At 39.6% G+C, this 16,883-nt stretch overlaps 1 protein-coding gene across 5 annotated transcripts in view; it reads left to right on the top strand.

The window, feature by feature from the left end:
• The window catches only part of MKLN1 (muskelin 1), a 106,193-nt gene that overhangs the window by 39,332 nt on the left and 49,978 nt on the right, over positions 1 to 16,883 (top strand). For all 5 annotated transcript variants that reach the window (XR_012649983.1, XM_075024597.1, XM_075024599.1 and 2 more), the window contains 3 exons: positions 2,352 to 2,429; positions 3,653 to 3,718; positions 12,000 to 12,112. Coding sequence is in view for 4 of the 5 variants with exons in the window: in XM_075024597.1 (XP_074880698.1) it covers positions 2,352 to 2,429; positions 3,653 to 3,718; positions 12,000 to 12,112 (257 nt within the window). In the remaining variant the exon portion in view is untranslated. The remainder of the gene's footprint in view (positions 1 to 2,351; positions 2,430 to 3,652; positions 3,719 to 11,999; positions 12,113 to 16,883) is intronic.

The raw sequence follows: 16,883 nt of genomic DNA, 5'->3' as shown, positions 1-16,883 counted from the left end.
AATGTGGAACTGCTTCCAGCAGAAAGAAACATTTCTGGGAAGCAAGTTGGAGTATTTCCAAACCAATGTCCCATGGAAGACAAGAAGCATTATTAAAAGAGGCTGAAGGCACAGTAGGGGAGAAGTGTCATATCTTGACAAGTGCAGCCTGTGGGTGTTGAGCATGGGAGAGAGGTTAAATCACCCTTTCAGATTGTATGTGGTGTAATTCATCCTGTTGAGCTATTTATGTCCAATTATCTATTGGCTGCCATAGGGATAAATACAATTTTGCGTTCTGTCTTGAAAACCGAACGCTCTAATGATAACCAAAAGGCTGGATTTCTGTCTAGGTTTGTGGCTAGAAAAATCCGCCTGAGTCAGTATGGGATTTCTTACAGCGCATGCATTTGTTCTGTTGGAAGTTGGCTTTTCTGAATCAGAATTCATGAAATCTCACGCTTAAAGCCTCTCATGTCTTGTCCCAACATCATAAATGCTGAAGAAGTGGGAGTTAGGAACCCTACTCATATAACCAAAATAAATCACTTTTCTACATTCGTTGAGCAAACTTTTGGCTTTCCTCAATTACCTAATGCTAGGAGAGAGCTGATGTTTTTGGCTTGAAGACAGGTGAAAGTAAAATCTGCCCTGCTTTCACAGAGTATTTAATTTGAAAAACTTGCAGAGTTGAATTTATGGAAGTGGAAAGCAGTTTTGTATTTTAAGACCAAATTCAACACCTTTCAGGAGCTCTTGAGTGTCCTTATTTTCCTATTAGATGGTCTCTAGAGTATTCATCTTCTCCCAGGAAGTATTTGCTGGCTTCAGTTTTTAATTAAAATCTGGATTTCAGTCACGACAAACTACAGGATGCCAGGAAACATTTTAAAGTATTATCTGAACTTTCTGTCATGCTTAACAAAGATTTTTACCTTTCTGTAAATAAATAGGGATGTGTGCAATAAGGCTTATTCTTTTTTGTTTGTATGTCTACCAAGGGATTTTCTATAAATAAATTGAGGCATTCCTAATCTGTTAAATTCTTACCTCAAAGCCGCAATTACTGGGATCGGAAGAACTAAAAAGTATTAGATGCAACTTAGTAATTTCATTTTTCCTTTCTCTACTGGGGAATGTAAAACTGATTCCTGAGCAATTTTGTTGAGTACCATTCTACCAAAGAGCATAGCTGTTGAGTATTACGTGATTTAGGACTCCCGAATGCATCCTACATCTGAGCGGTGTATGTGCAATGTACTGTTTCAATACAAAACTGTCTAAATCTATCATTTGAGTCCTCAATCTGCCTGTGGTAGTTATCACTGTACTAGTGATGTAAACTGGGTGTCTGAACTCCCATTTTTTTTTATTTCAGGTAATGCATAAATGTGGAAGAAATGCTTGTCATGAAGAGCTTGTATCTTGAGATGGTGGGGTAATGGGTGGCCAATGGGTGGTGGGGGTAAGAGGCTGGCCATTGGTGGTCTAATAGTTCATTGTGCCTGCAGAAGGTAAGGTAGATTTTTTTTTTAGAGGGGACATTTGAAGAACAATAGCAACAAGTTCCCCAAATGCTTGCCAAGCCCTTCCCAGACTGAAGAGTGGTCCCAGAGACCGTGCGTGTTCTGAATCTCCTTTTCAAAAAATTAACATTTATGTGATAGACTGATACCGTGTAACCAGAATTAGGAACTGACCTCTGGATGCTGAAGAGATGAAATGTGGTAGATGTACAGAGGGAGAGAGATAGGCATAAGGGGAGCTTGAGTAGAGTGCTGGAGTTAATGCTTCTTACAGAAATGATGCAGTTGGCATATCTGGCCAGTGACCTAACATGTCTTCTGTTTCTCTTCTTTCTTAACTCTCTGAAAAGAATGTAAACTATTAGTTTTGTTTTTCATTCAGTGCTTGGTTGTCCCATATCGTAGCATTTAAGCAATCTGCTTTTCTTCCCTTTTCTTAGATGAAGCTCCAGAGATGCTGCCTGACCTAGTTTTAACTTAAAATGTAATAAAATGGTTGGATTTTACATGCACTCGCAACTTTCCTTTTGCTTAAATAAGGGGGAGGGATGCTATTCTTAATTAAATACACCACACTGGAGATTTATAGACAATTGGTGTGACCTGGCAGGCAAACTGGGTAATTCTTGATTGACCAGGTAATGAGTATTCTTTTTATTTTAGTGTGTACACATTCAGTTCATTAACAAGTTTAACAAACTAACTGACATATATAGAGAATTTGCTGAAAATAAGGGCTTTGAAGTAGCATACTGGATTGCGTTAGACTGAAGTTACCTGCATTAAAAGTGGTTTTGCTGTAATGGAAGTATAAACATTTCATCCTGCAAAATTTTTGTTTTGCAGATGGCTTATTCAATCAGTATATCAGCCAACAAGAATACAAACCTCGCTGGGGGCAGATCATCCCCAAAAGCACCAAAGGTAAGGACATTTCTTAAGATATAACTCATGTACTGCTAGCTCTATCTTGTTCCTTTGAGGATATTGAGCAAGAAAATGATGCAAGAAAGCTTCCTCTAGGACAGTTGTTCTAGGGAATGGTTTCATCTATGAAAAATGTGCATTTGTCTGCTAAGTCAGTGAAATGCAGCCTCGTTTGTGGTTGAGTGAAGAACACCACAGGAACACTAGCTGAAACTTCAAGGATAGCTAATCAGTTCAGAAACAAATCTCAGAATATAGGTTAAGCATGAGAGCAGTTACCTGTATGGCTGGTTTTAATGCATGGAGTCAACTTAAATGCACACCAAAGAGTGGCAAATGAATATGTTATCTTAACAGGGAGTACTTTAAATTTGAGATGCATCTTTTGGAGTCTTGGTCTGTTGTACAGTGAATCTTTTTCCATTGCTCTCTGCCTTGAAAGGAGACTCGTAGCCTTAACTACAGAGTACAAAAATCACTGTCATGCAGCAAATGTAGGATTCAGCGTGACAATTGCCAAACGTGTAGCACTGTACCCAAACCTCTTGGGAAGGGTTATCTATGAATACAAGCAGATTTCTTTTCCAGCACCATAAGGGTTATCTTTCTAATGTTGCTTCCCATAGACGACACCTGTCCTGAGTGCTTAAGATATCTAAAGTGGTTGGAAAGCTGCTTTAGTTGGACAGTTGGAATTCCCTTATGTGAGAATTTGTAATTGGTGCAAAGCTAGCTATGCTGTATCTATACCATTGCCTCTTTGCTTCCATCCTATGGGTACATTGTCGTTTGTGTATCTGTTTTCACTGCTTAGCCTTCAGGCAGCTCTCAGGTGGGGAGAGATGGAAGGGGAGCAAAAGGTTGTCTGTATCCTCACTGCTGGAGAGCTGCAAAGATAACTCAGACCTCAGTTATGTGGACCTGCATGCTTTGGGAACTCTCAAGCTCGAAGCCTCTCACAGTTGCAGTAGAGTACTGTATTCGCTTTAGCTATCTGTAATAGCAGTCACCAGATAATTCAATGCAAAACTGTACAGTTTTATAATGCACAGAAGAATACCACCTGGAGAAAGTGTTGTGTTAATGTTTAAAGAATGATGAGTTATTAAGTTGCTCTGCTTCCCTATAGTATTTAGGACATATGTGAGTTTGTATCTTTCTTTGGTTTGAAAAAAAATAATCTTATAGTGGAAAACTTTCCCCTCCCTCTTTTTTTAAAGGTGATGGGGAAGACAGCCGACCAGGAATGAGAGGTGGCCATCAGATGGTTATAGATGTTCAGACAGGTGAGCAGTTGTTAAATTTCATAACTTAATTATTTAATCAGATGTTTTTCAGACAAATATGCAAATGAGTTTTTCTTAAGAGACTGTCTTAACTTTAGGTTTTGAGGAAGAAATTGCACTTTCTAATAGTTGATTTAATACTCTGCCGTGTCTCTGGAACTATACTCCAACTGTCTTTCCCACCCCCTTCTTCCCTGTTAGTTCTCTGTTACGCCTTAATCATTGTCTTGTCTTAACTAAGAAACCAAGAACAATTGTCTTTAATTTTTTGCCCCTCCTACCCTCTTTGAGCAGGAGCTTAAACAAGAGAAGAGAAATTAGTGATGATAATTTCCCTTACTGGCTACATACTATGCTCTTTGGAATAGTGCTCCAGCAATAGATCTGATGTGTTGAAACATTCCTTGTGTTTTGGTTGGAGTGGCTTCTAATTGTGTGCAAGAAACTCCTGTTAAATGTAACTTGTTAGACATTTTTTACAAAAATGTTTTCTATAGCAGTTTAAAGAATGGTTCAGTCTCAGTTTCAAAGAGCCTGTAGAGAAATGAAAGCGGGGGAGGGTATAAGTAGCAGTTCCAGTGATTGTTGTTCTCCGTAATTTTCTATCTCTTTGTCTTGCTTTTATTTAATCAGATTTCTGTGGTATGTCATTCCTTACTGAAATAAGGAATGCATCTGCCTGCATCTTTGCTCAGTAAGTGATTTGTCTGAGTAAAAGGATTGTTCTTAGGAAAGGAGAAACAAGATCGGGATGTGAGTAGCATAGAGGACTATAGGGTGGCATTGAGGCAGTTGGCAAAATATTACCATGTCCTTATCTGTTGTGGTCATATGGATGGGGACTGAAGCATGTGACAGGATAGTACCTTCAAGAGTAATTTGCTAAGTCATGGTGAACAAGCAGAAATGCAGCAGTAGCTGCGGTCTGGCTTTTAGTCAGTGTAGTTACTGCTCTAGAGGAAGCACTAGGAGTTATTTTGCATGTGAAAGCAAACTTTTTTTTTTGTTGAAGAGGTTTGAGTTTCATTAGAATAAAAGCTGCTGGAGGATTGCTGGTGTTTGCCTACAAAAGAAGCTGTGAACGCTCCCTAGTGGCCTCGGCGAATAAGTAGACAGTGACTGTTTCACAAGCATGCCGAAGAAACATGAGGATTGTCAACTTGGAAGTGATAGTCCTCTAGACCTCCTGAAAATAATATATTCATGGTAGTGTGAGTCTTCATTTCCACTCCTGTTGGTTTTCTTAAGTCCTAGTAAGCTTATTATCTCTGCCTTTGACTTAAGTTTTCACTCTGCTTTAACAAGGCAGTAAAAAGCATTGGTTATCTTTTTTACTTGCACAAAACTGGAGAGCACCTACAGAGGTAGAGTCCCAGTGTGGGGAAAACTGGATCTCCCTCTGTCACGTGAGTCCTTTTCTTGCTGCAGCCATATCCAGAGGTGGCGGGATACCTTCAGAAAGTTTCTGTGGAATATTTGGGAAGTTGCTCTTAGTTTTGCTTCCGGGCCTGCTGAGCCTTGTAAAAGTGTAAGTGTTTTTGAGATTGTCAGTTTTGCCATTTAATTTGGCTCGTGAACAGGCCAGGGGAAGTTCTTGGTGCTGTTTATTCTTAAAACCAGCTGCTGATGATTGCTTGAGCTTTACTTTGGAATATATGTAGTGTTTAATGAGACCGTGGGAATTTAGCCAGTTATGTCAGGATGCGTTTTACAGACTGGAGCTGTAAAGCTCCCTGGCTAATCTTGAGCAAATCTAGTGTTAATGGAAAAAGGAGCAGTGGCGTACTCTTTCCTTCAAAGACATCGTCCCGTCCTTACCCACACACTTATTGAGTTGTTTTTTTCAGAAGTCTTTGGCAACTGATGAAAAATAAGGTCACTTTGCATTCCTTGTTAGAGGGGTGAAGTCCTTTTCAAAAATCAATATTTTCTTCAACTTTAATATTTTAGAAATGAAGTGAAACACCAAAATCACACATATAAGGAGGTTCTGAAGTTTCATACCACATAGAATAGGTGTTGGAAGCAAATTTTAATCTGTGATGTCCAGACCTGCTGTAGCTATAACTGAACTATAGATGGTTCTGCTTTTTGATTAACCTCAAGGAAATATTAACCAGTTATTACTCACTACAAAAATATAATTTTATTTTTAATAAGTTTTGTGATAGTACTGAGCCTGCTGGGAGCACCTGTGTTAGTGTTAGGATAGAGGATACAGATTGGTAAGCAGTTGAGCTAGACCTCAAGTTACTGATGGTGCGCTGAGTCACTGAGACTCTGTTTATGCTTTAAGTTTCAGGTAGAATGTAGTTTAACTTGGTCTAAACTGCCTTTTAGCGTGTTTTATCTTCCAGTTAGGATAGGCTGAAAGTAACTGAAAGAGCAATTCCGGCATCTCTGCTGGCAACTGTAACTTGTGCTGTAGCTCACTTCCATCTGATGTTCATGCTCTTAATACCTGCTGCAGCTATCTCAGATTAAGGGTAGTGTTCTTAGTGCTTTGAAAAACTCTTAAAGAAGTTTGAACTGAAAGTGTAGGCATTTTGGGATACAGAACTGAGAATGCAGCCTGATATCTTCCTATTAAAAAAAAATAAAAAAATTGGGAGTTACTGATTCTCAAAATGTCTTCCATGCTTTTAATCATATTAACACTCAGACTGGAGTGACTCTGGATGGCAGAATTAGGAAGTTGGTTTTGGTATGCATGTGCAGAAACATTTACTAAGAGGCATTCCTGGTTATAGTTGGAAACCACTGTTATGTGCTTTAAAGCTGTAGACTGTAAACGAAAACAGAAGGCTTATGTTATTTCTGCTTTTTCCTGCAAGGTCCATGACTTTTGTAGTTCTCCATATGGAGAACTGGAGAGTTTTCTGCACTTCTCTACAAGGAAAGGGAAGTATTTGTGTAGTAACAACCCAGGGGCGTAGATTAAAACAAAAGTATCCCCAAAACACCAAATGTGAAAACAAGCCCAAAACTACAGAAGAACATAATGTGTTAAGTGTACTGAATGTCAGTCATGAAAAACTATACTGCTATTTATGTAGGTCCTGGTGAAATATTCAAGCAGTAAAGCGCAGGCTTGTATGTACTGTGTACATACTGTACTGTGTACTTGTACTGTGTTCCCAGATGCGTTAAGCCCTGGTGCAGTTTTGGACGAGGATGTGGGCATCTAGCACTGGTACCTTGATTAACATAACTTTGATTATGCCCTCTCAGGGCTTTCTATAATTCAGATATGGCATGCATTTTGAAATACCAATGCTTATTCTGGAAGAAAGTGGGAATGGATAAGTTGATTGCCAAATTCAAGTTTTAAGAAATAATGTTGGTACTTCAGATGAATGTGAGTACTGTGTCTTGGAGACGTGGTTTATAATTTCATAGTTGAGGTGGAATTGATCTCCTGTGCTCTTACAGGGCAGACACAATTTTGTGTGAACAACAGTGTAGTCCATAAAGCCATACAATTTATTTTGGTAACAGAATTATAGACTATATAGAAATAATTCTATTTTAAAAAAAAAAAAAGGAATTTTTTGTGGTTATATCCTGTTTGTTTAAACATTCATCTTTCTGAAGTTTTCTGATGAGCCTGTTCTAGAAATAATAGCTAAGCAACCAGGATGATTTTTTTGGGTTTGCATTTCTCTTCTCTTTGGCAAGTGAAACAGTTTTTGAAGAAAAATGTTAGAGAAATGGTCTTTATTGTTGTGTTACCTCTGTTCACTCACTGGCTTGAAACTACTCTGTAATTTTGGTTGTAGATCATTTTGCTTTTCCTTTCGTAGGAGGGAATTCTGTTTACTTCATTCTGTTAGATAAGTGAGAACAAATCTGTAGGTTGGGAACAGTGGGAGATTCAGAGCAGTGGGCCCAGTGGGCCCATGGTATATGTGGGCAACCTAGTGGAAATGATGAGGCTAGTTCAAAAGCAGCCTGGAAAGACGAAAAAAATGAAGTGACAGCAGCAGACATGAAGAAGGATGCTGTTTTGCCTGAGGAAAACACTGCTATCCGTAAGATATTTAAAGACAGGACTTGTGTACAAGATGAAGAGATCTCTGAAACAAAACACAGATGGCTTCTAAGCTCTGAAACACAAACAGCTGCTGAATCCTGGAGGTTATTCAACTTCATGGTGCTTTCATATTTGAGAGGAAGACTGTATGCCTACCCAGACCAGCTCTGGCCTGAAAAAACTTATATCCAGCCACTATCTACACAGAACTGTGATTCAGAAACTGAGTGGTGTGATACTTCAAGAAAAGTTAGTCTGGCTTTATAGTTGTGCTCTAAGTGCTCCTTACAAAGTGGACGATGCTGCTTGCAGATTACTAAATCTATGGTTAATATATAGGAAAGTGATGTCCTTTCATAGAAGGCTTTTGAGATCTCTTACACCTAGATGTTTTTACTTCTGAGATGAGCCCTTCTTAGTTCTAGGGGCATTGATTCTCAAATACGCTCTCAGCAAGTTTGGGGTGATAGCAAATTGGGAGGGCAGTGGCTGACGAACTAGAGAATAGGGCTGTGAGTCAAAGGGACCTGATGGGCTGAAGGGGAGAGCCATGTGAGGTTCAGCCGAAACAACGCAGAGCCCCAAACCTGGGATGTAACAGCTGCGTGCAATGGTGTGGTCAGAGGACTGACTGCGTGGAAAGAAGATTTGCAAGCTGGTAGGCAGCTGAATGTGCGCCAGCATTGTGTCCTTGTGGCGATGAAGGCCAGCCTCCTGCTAGGCCGTGTTAGCAGAAGTACAGCCAGCAGGTTAAGGGAAGGGATGGTACTTGAGGCCACATCTGGAGTACTGTGCCCAGTTTGGGCTCTCTGGTACGATAAGGATGGTGAAAATCTGAAAGTGAGCCTGGTGAAGGGCCACCAAGGTGGTTGGGGGCTGGAGCATGTGAGGTATAAGGAGATGCATAGGGAGCTGGTTTTGTTCAGCTGGTTTTTTTTTTTTTTGGCTTGCAGAAGAAAAGACTCATGGGAGGATCTTAGAGTTGTCTTCAACTAGCTGGTGGGAGAGCATGGAGAAGTTAGCACGACGCGTTTTGGGAGGGTGCGGAGGGATAGGATCAAAGGCAATGGACACATTGGGCGAGGGAAAATCTAGTTAGATATTTGGAAAAAAAAAATCGTAATGAAGATGATCAGTCATTGGAGCAGGGGTCCAGGCAGTCTGAAATACCTATCTTTGGAGATATTCGAAGTGTAACTGAATACTTCCCTGTGCAATCTGGTCTGTTGCTGAAGTTAGTATTACTGTGAGGGGCATGGGAGATGACTGATGGACCAGATGACTTGCAGAGGTGTTCTAGGTCCATAATTTTCTCATATTCTGTGGAGAACTGTTCTAGCAGAGACACGGAAATACCATTTGACCAATGTGTTTAGTTAAATATGTCACCAGGATTGGAATGTATTCATTGTGCCTGTTTGTTAGAAGGTAAAAACAGGGATGCTCGGGCATACCAAGTATCTTTTATCAGCCTGGCTTTAGCAGTTTGCCCTGTAACATTCCGATCGGATGAGAAAGACCTGCTGTACCAGAATCCCACCAAAGATTTCACTACACAGGGAGGATGCAGTTAAGAGAAGTTAGAAAAGCTGACTTGGAGAACATATGTGAACCTAGACTGAAACTACCCCTGGTATTTAACAGGGATTGGAGAAGGGTGCTTTGCATACTCTTCTGAAAAATAGAACTTAAGGAGAGGTTGATGGGAAATATGTTAATTGGGGAACGTACATTCTCTAATAATTTGACGAGTGCTTTGGCACCTTCTAGTTTTCCAGAGCATAAGGGAAGAAGAGAATTCAGATATTACAGAAACATTTTTGACTGAGCAAGCAGTTTAGAAATATTCAGAGAACATAATTAATTCAAAGTGTTGGATTTGTATTAAAAAATAAATGTAGAGGAGATAAGGTTAAGATGCTGAAGGAGAAATTTGACTTCCTAAATGTAGCTGGTAAAAGCTTTGGGTAAATATAGCTGCTTTCACATTTTTCTTGTTGCCTTGCAGGTAGGTTTGAAAATTCTTCTGCTCTGTCCCTAAAGCAGAATAGAGGCTTGCTTTAATAAAGCAGCATCAATATTGCTGTGTTACATACTGCTCGGATACAAAGGAAGAATCCTTCTCTCTGCCAGAGCAAGATGCCCTGCTTGCATCTTGAGTTCCCTAGTGCTACTAAGTAGAAGTAGTTATATTGATGTGAGACTGCTGTGCTCCCTTCAAGCTCTCCTGCTCCTGCTGCCTGCAAGTTTGTGGTCTCTTCCCTGTGTCTGCCTCTTGTTTGAGTATTTGCTGATACGTCGTTTATGTGGCAATGCCTGGGAGTGCTGGGCATGCATCCTGGGTCTGTCCTGGTTGGATCTCTGCATGCAGGGTGAAAAAATAACCCTCCCCACAAAATCTGAATTGACAAGTAGAGCAGAAGATGTGATACTGGTTGGGGAACAGGGTGAAGTTTGACTTGTTTGTTTGGGTTTAAAAAAAAAACACCAAAGAAACAAATAAAGTAAAAAAACAAAGCAAAACCACACCCAAACCACCAAAAATCTAATTTTTCCTTATACCATGGGAGAACAATTGCAAACTTTGGAAGAACTATGAAAAATTATTTTCTTGGCATTACCAGCAACAGATGCATTTATGCATTAAGAAATGTTCCTTTAAAAATACAGAAGCTTCCTATAAAAATATGTATATAGTTCTGTACTAAGTCATAAGACTAAAGTTGATAGTCATTCTGAGGCTAGATAGTGATGGAGCCTTTCCTTCATCTGAGCTACAGTTTTACATCAAGATGAAAAATAAATTTGGCACGCTGTTCATGTGTACTTCTGTTATCACTGTCACTCTTGGACTCCGAAGATGCTCACAGTTTGCACTAGCTGTATGATTGTACTCCTCTTTTAGTGCTTACATGCCATTTAATTCTGTCAGCTCAGTTTAGGTAACTTTCAAAATCTGAGTTTTCATCAGAGTCATTCAGGTTTGCTATTAAATTTCATCTGAGACAACAAAGCCTTTACAGGCAGGCATGACGTTTTGGCAAGGCCCCAATAGGATACTTAGCTGGTGCCAAATCTTTTATTTTTCTCGGCTATCAATGAAGCTGTTGTGGTAATGTGGGTTTTGTGAGCTGTGAGAATTTATGCGCACAAAGGGACCTGCTCTTTGCAGGGAACACTGGGAGCCCTGAGTCCAGGAGGAAGGGTAATTAAAGTTAATGAACCAGGGTAACCTTTCCATGGTGATGACCACTATCCTGATGGTAGGTAAGGGTCAGGGACTATTCCCATTTTATAATCGCGCTTCTAACTCTGCTCTCTAATTGGTTTTGGATTAAAAAGTGGCCATTACCTCTATAGTAGAACTGGTTTGTGGATTTTAAAGGAGTTTTTCAAAGCTGTGCAAGTCTTCAGTGGCTTGTTCTTCTTTGACTTGGCTTTGTGTTGTGTTTTTAATGCAGTCTAAAAATGAAGTATTTTTAGCATTTGAGACCAGATAGTGGTGTTTCTATAATGGTTAGTTATCTCTTCCTATCAGAACAGAGACTTCTTTCTTAAATGCTTCCCATGTTCAGAGGCTTCATCTAGTTTTATCAGTGAGTCTGAGAAGGCTTTGAACTTGCTGTGCACGGAGCGGTTGTGGGTTTAAGGTGGCAGGCTCTGAAGATAGGCCTGAAACACTGACTTAAATCTGTAACTCTTCTACTTATTTGCTTTTGTGACATCAGGTAAGTTACTTTGTGCAAGGTATTCCCCTTGAAGAGGATTTCAAAGTTGGAAGTAAATTTTTCTTTCTCGGAGATGGACTAAACAGAAGAGCTTTGCTGCTGCTATCTCAGAAGTCTTTCTGATATATCGATCTTGCACCAAACAGGGTACAAGCTGAGACCTCATTGGTAGACTAAAATGCACAGTGTCCAAAATGTTAAATATTGTTCATTTGTCTGTCTTGATTTTTAATCAGAAGGCTGTGGATTTGATTGCCTCTTATGTAAATGTAGAAATAGAAAATGACTCCTTGAGAATTCGCTGTCTATCAATCCTAAAAACTTCCATTGCTAAACAAAATCACACCACAGTTCTTTGTCTTGGTGACTGGTTCCATTTAAAGAGGAGCAGTGCTTTAAGTAAGAATCGGTTTCAATTTCTCTTCGGATTGTTTGTCACGGGTGTTTTGTAGGTATTAGCCTGTTTAAAGGCATTCTCTTTTTAACATAAAATTAACATGTTATTCCTTTTTTTTAATAGAAACTGTTTATTTGTTTGGCGGCTGGGATGGTACTCAGGATCTGGCTGACTTCTGGGCATACAGTGTGAAGGAAAACCAGTGGACCTGCATATCCAGGGATACTGAGAAAGAGGCAAGTTCTGCAAACATCCATATTGTTAATAATACAGGAATTGTTGCACACAAAAATGCCATGCTTCTGAAGCGTTTGTACTGATGTGTAGTGTGCAGTGAGAGCCACAAAATTTGGACCTTCAATTTCTGAAGGCTTTTGAAATGCTTTCATTGGGAAAACGTGAGAGGGACGTAAATCTGAAGTGCTAAGATTACTGTAGGGGAAAGGTTTATTTCTCAAGAGCAGATTGATTGGCCAAAAATCAGTTCAGTGAGTAAAACACGAGTGAAATAATTTGATAGGACTGAACAACTAGACTTGCTAACGAACATTCTAAGCCTGATGCTGGTATTGAGCTTCAGAAACAAATTGTTTATTCTTTAGTTTCTGTCAAAAATGAGTAGAAATAGACAACTAACAGACAGAAATCTAGAGGAGAGGGGTAACTGCCAGAGGCCACACAATCCCGAGAGCTTTTGTGGTATTCATTTGAGCCATTTTCCTTGGCTTGTTTTGCTCACTATTTGACGTATGAAACCTTTGAAATGAATGTAGCTTGGGTTATAGGACGTAACAAAAAAAAGTCCAAGACCTTTGGCTTGTGTAATTCGTTCTACTGTATACTGTGTAAGGTTAAAGTTCCATGTGGTTATTGTGTTTTGAGTTTGTTACTTGTTTGTCAGAGCATAACTTAAGGAAATTCATGCAGCCTTTTCTTGAAGGTATGAAAGTTTGAGATTCCACCACTTTTTTTATGAATTTAGGTGTTGATTTCCTCAATTGTTTGAAAAAAGTATAAAAATGTCTTATTTCCCATTTGTATTTTTCCAGTTTCTTGTCATAGCCAGTTTTGTGAGCTTCCATACTAGATTAAATAACACTTTAATATTGCCTTTTTTTCCTGGCAAAGGTGTTTAGAGGTTGTAATCAAGTAGGACAAATAGCCTGAGCTGAAAAAAATCTCTCAGTAAGCCACTTCCCGTAGTCTTCAAATCTTTGTGTGTCATGCACTTACTGTTTCTAACATCCTTTACAAAATGGGCAATAACAAAACTGAACATGATTTTCTGGTTTCTATCATAATGGAGAGGTATAAAAATAAAATCGTCCTTACATTTTGTATCCTTATAAGTTGTTTATTCTTACTGTAAGTTGTGGTTTTTTTACTGTTAGTCCTTTCATCACTGTTCATGGCTACTCATTTGTTTACTGATACGATGCTGAAGCTGGATAGTCTTTCAGTGTCCAGTCCTGTAGGCTGGGCTTGTGTTGCTTCTGTTTGTCTTGAACCATGGGTTTTACTATTTTTCTCGCTGTATACCAATAGGTAACCTCCTTAAGATAAGGAGGGGGGGGTGTGACATAACACCAAGGGGGAATTGGGACTCCTCTCTTTTACTGACTGTATGGTAAACAGCTAGACCTTCCTTTCCTTTGCCTCCCTTTATAAGGAGGTTGGGAAAGTGAAGAGCAGTGATAGAAAAGAAGGCACAACAATTTTAATTGTCTCTTCTTTCACTTTTCTTCTGGCTTTGTAGCTGCTTAGTGTGTATGTTTGTCTAGCTCAGGATGCAGTGAAATAGGGCCTTCCTGTCATAAAGGGGTTACCGTGTTTTCTTCCCGCACAAACGAGTGTGCGTAGTTCTGGTGTTTAAGGGATTAATTTCCTTTCTTGCTGGGATCCTGCCGCATCCAGTTGAGCTTCTGTAAAGCTTGGGAGGCCTGGCTGGGATGCAAGGCGTCAGTGGTGCCAGAAGCAGCGTATGTTTTCTCTTCAAGTTCCTCGTGCCTGACTCTAGCCGGGTAATGCTGGGATGGGAGAAAGAAAGGATGTGCAAAAGAGGGCTGCAGAGGAGACACAGTAGAAGAGTTGTGAGTTGATACAATAAAGTGGCTGTAAAGGGGTTTTGGAGGTAAAAAAATACAGGGTGCAATGGAAGGTCAGGAAATTCAAATGGAAGTGGAGAAGGGTCTTGGGCTGAGAGGATGCAAGATAGGGGAATTTAAAAAAAATTGAGAATGAGATGCATGTATGGGGAATTTTGAAGAAGAGATGTACTTAATAGAGAAAAGTGCGAAGAAATGTGTGTGGCTTTAGAAATGGAGTTCTAGAAGGACTGTGTGGATATAGGCCGCAGAGGAGTTCAGAAGAAGGCCTGCCGAGGCATAATTCAGGGTTTTGGTGACTTACGGAGGTACAGTGAACTGGCGGCTTCTGTACTTGCAAACCAGTAGTGGTTTGGATTTGGGTTTTTTTTTTGTTTGTTTTTATATTTTTTTTTTTTCTAAAGCAATCTGGATAAAACCTGATTTAGAAATGAAAAGGTCAGTCCCAAATGTTGAGAAGTAAATTAAAAAACAAAGATTCCAGATGTTTCTCTAATAGGGACATCAACTGTTCACAAACAATTTGCTAAAAGGAAATGTCTGTTGACATGGAATTTTAAAAAATATTCAGAGTAGATTCCAGTAGGACTTAGTCTTGCTTTTGTGTTGTTTTGTCCTGGTTCTGCTTCTAGCTCTTTTGTTTTAATTAATTGGTGACAGTGGTTAAATTAGCCACTCAATAATTAAGCTTGAATAAGAAAAGAATATGATAAAAGTTGCATCTTACCCAGTGTTATTGTAGGGGTAACACGCAGTAACACTTTTGGGATAAAGGTACTGGTAGCTTCTGTTGCAATGCAGTGTGACCTTTTCAGTAAACTCTGCTGCTGCTGTTTTTCAAAATTTGCCAGTGAGCTGGAAAAATGGCTCTTTGTCACCTGAAGTCGCATTTGTGATTTTTAACAGTTAGACTACCAAAGCTAATTTTCCATAGCCCTTTTTACGTCAGGAAAAAATGCTCACAGCACTGCTGGAGTAGCTGATCACTTACAGTCTTAAAAAGGGGGTCTACAGGACCTGCTTGCAGTGTTGGGCTGAACTTCCAGCGTACGTACCACAGCTGCTGATAGACAATCAGACCTGAATTAGAACTTCCTGACCATCCCTTCAGTGTATGGATCCGGCAAGGCTCCTGCAGTCCTTGTCAAATCCTCCTCCTCCAAGCCTGTGTCCTTCCGAGGAGATGCACCGTGGAGCAGCTCCTGACCTCTCAACTGTACCCACAACTTCGGTCCTTGTGTCTCCCCTCGGAGTGCTCAAACACGCAACAGCTCTACGGATCAGTTGGCATGAGGCATAGCCAAAACATGTTTAGTCTAAGAGCCTTAAGGGTTTTTACCCTGAACAAAGTGGAATGTTCTGACAAATGCCATTGTCTCCAGGGGTTTATTACTGGTTGTAGATGGGTAGACCTCTCCAGTGTTTGGGAATAAATAGTTTTGAAAAAACAAACCTTGTCATTCCTTCGGCATTTTGATCATAGGCCAGTGTCAATTAATAGAGAAACTTAATGTGTGTGTTTTGATGTCTAATATTTCTGGTTTCCAAGCAGCAACTTTCTCTTTTGAAGGCCAATTTAGTGAAATTCAGTACAGGAGGACAGTTTAAGTGAACTGTAGGAAAGACTTCTCTTGATATAAATTGATAGTTATGTGGATTTTAAAATAGGATCAAAATGCTGAGGGATGTTGATGCTTCTGGAGATTTGATAAAGGAGAATAAAGAATCGTGATAGTTGGCATATTTGGTATATCACTAGTATTCTTGTGCCTTGTTTCAGTATTTCCTAGAGACATGAGAAGAGTTACAGGATCTCCTTCAAACAGTGTGTTACTACACAACTTGGTAGCTTCTGTGGTGCATATTTGTAAATATGGTATGTTGACTTATCCTCATTCTGGCTTTTTTTTAGAGGAAAATCCTGCTCACATATCAGCTCTGTGAAGGTCGTGGAAATTGTATAAACGGGTTAGGTTTAGTTGACACGGTGTTTCTCAAAAACTTTTTAAGTGTTTCTTGCCAAAGGTACAAGTGAAGGTCTTTGTCATGGGTTAACTGGTTGAGAGGCTAAATTGTTTTTCACAATGAAGGAAAGCGTAGGTCAACAAGTGCCTACTGTTCAGTAGATTCAAAACGATATAGAAAATCGGTGTATTGTTAGGTGACAGTTTGCTGCTAACACCAAGTGCTTTTCCTGGATACTGAAAGTGAAAGCTGACAAGTGTAGAAAGATCTCATAATAGTGAGAGCCAGGGTGAATTTCATCTGCTACTGTATTTTGAGTTAAGTTTTCTACGGTGTCTACATGCTTTTCTTTATGTTTGTTGACATGGATGAATTTACCCAAAGCTTCCAACATCGTATTACCCCATAATCATTTTATGTATTTGTAAGCATTTGTGACACCTATGACTGATGTTTGGGTTGGTTTGTTTTGTTTTTTTTTTTCCTGGTGTAATGCAGAAATATGTAAGCTTATCTATGTAAAGCTTTAAGTGTAGGAACTGAACTACTCTCAAATATTGACTTCTTCCCACAGATGGTGATACGCTTTGGAAGACACTTCAAGTAACTTGAGGGTTTTTTTTGTTTCAAATACTGTGATGTTTATGGACTTGATCTAATATACTGAATCTGCCATGTCTTACTTCTGAGTAGTTCCAGTTATACAGATGCTCAGTTGTACAAGATGCCTGGTGCCACAAAAGCACATAGGGAGAAAGCAGCTGTCCCCAAAAGCCTGCAATAGAAACTTGGATACTGCAGATACACCTCTGAGCCAGCTTCCTAAATAGTGTAAATGCCTACAAAAGTAGGGACAAAGAAGGCAGATGCTGAAGTGAACCAAATGAAAAGTGTTCTAGGCCGATCCTAAATATCGCATGCTAATGTTTTATTTTCC

Source organism: Buteo buteo, chromosome 4 (assembly GCF_964188355.1).
Source record: "Buteo buteo chromosome 4, bButBut1.hap1.1, whole genome shotgun sequence".
NCBI lineage: Eukaryota > Metazoa > Chordata > Aves > Accipitriformes > Accipitridae > Buteo > Buteo buteo.
Note: the sequence above shows the minus strand (reverse complement) of the source record. Positions and strands in the feature narration are given on the sequence as shown.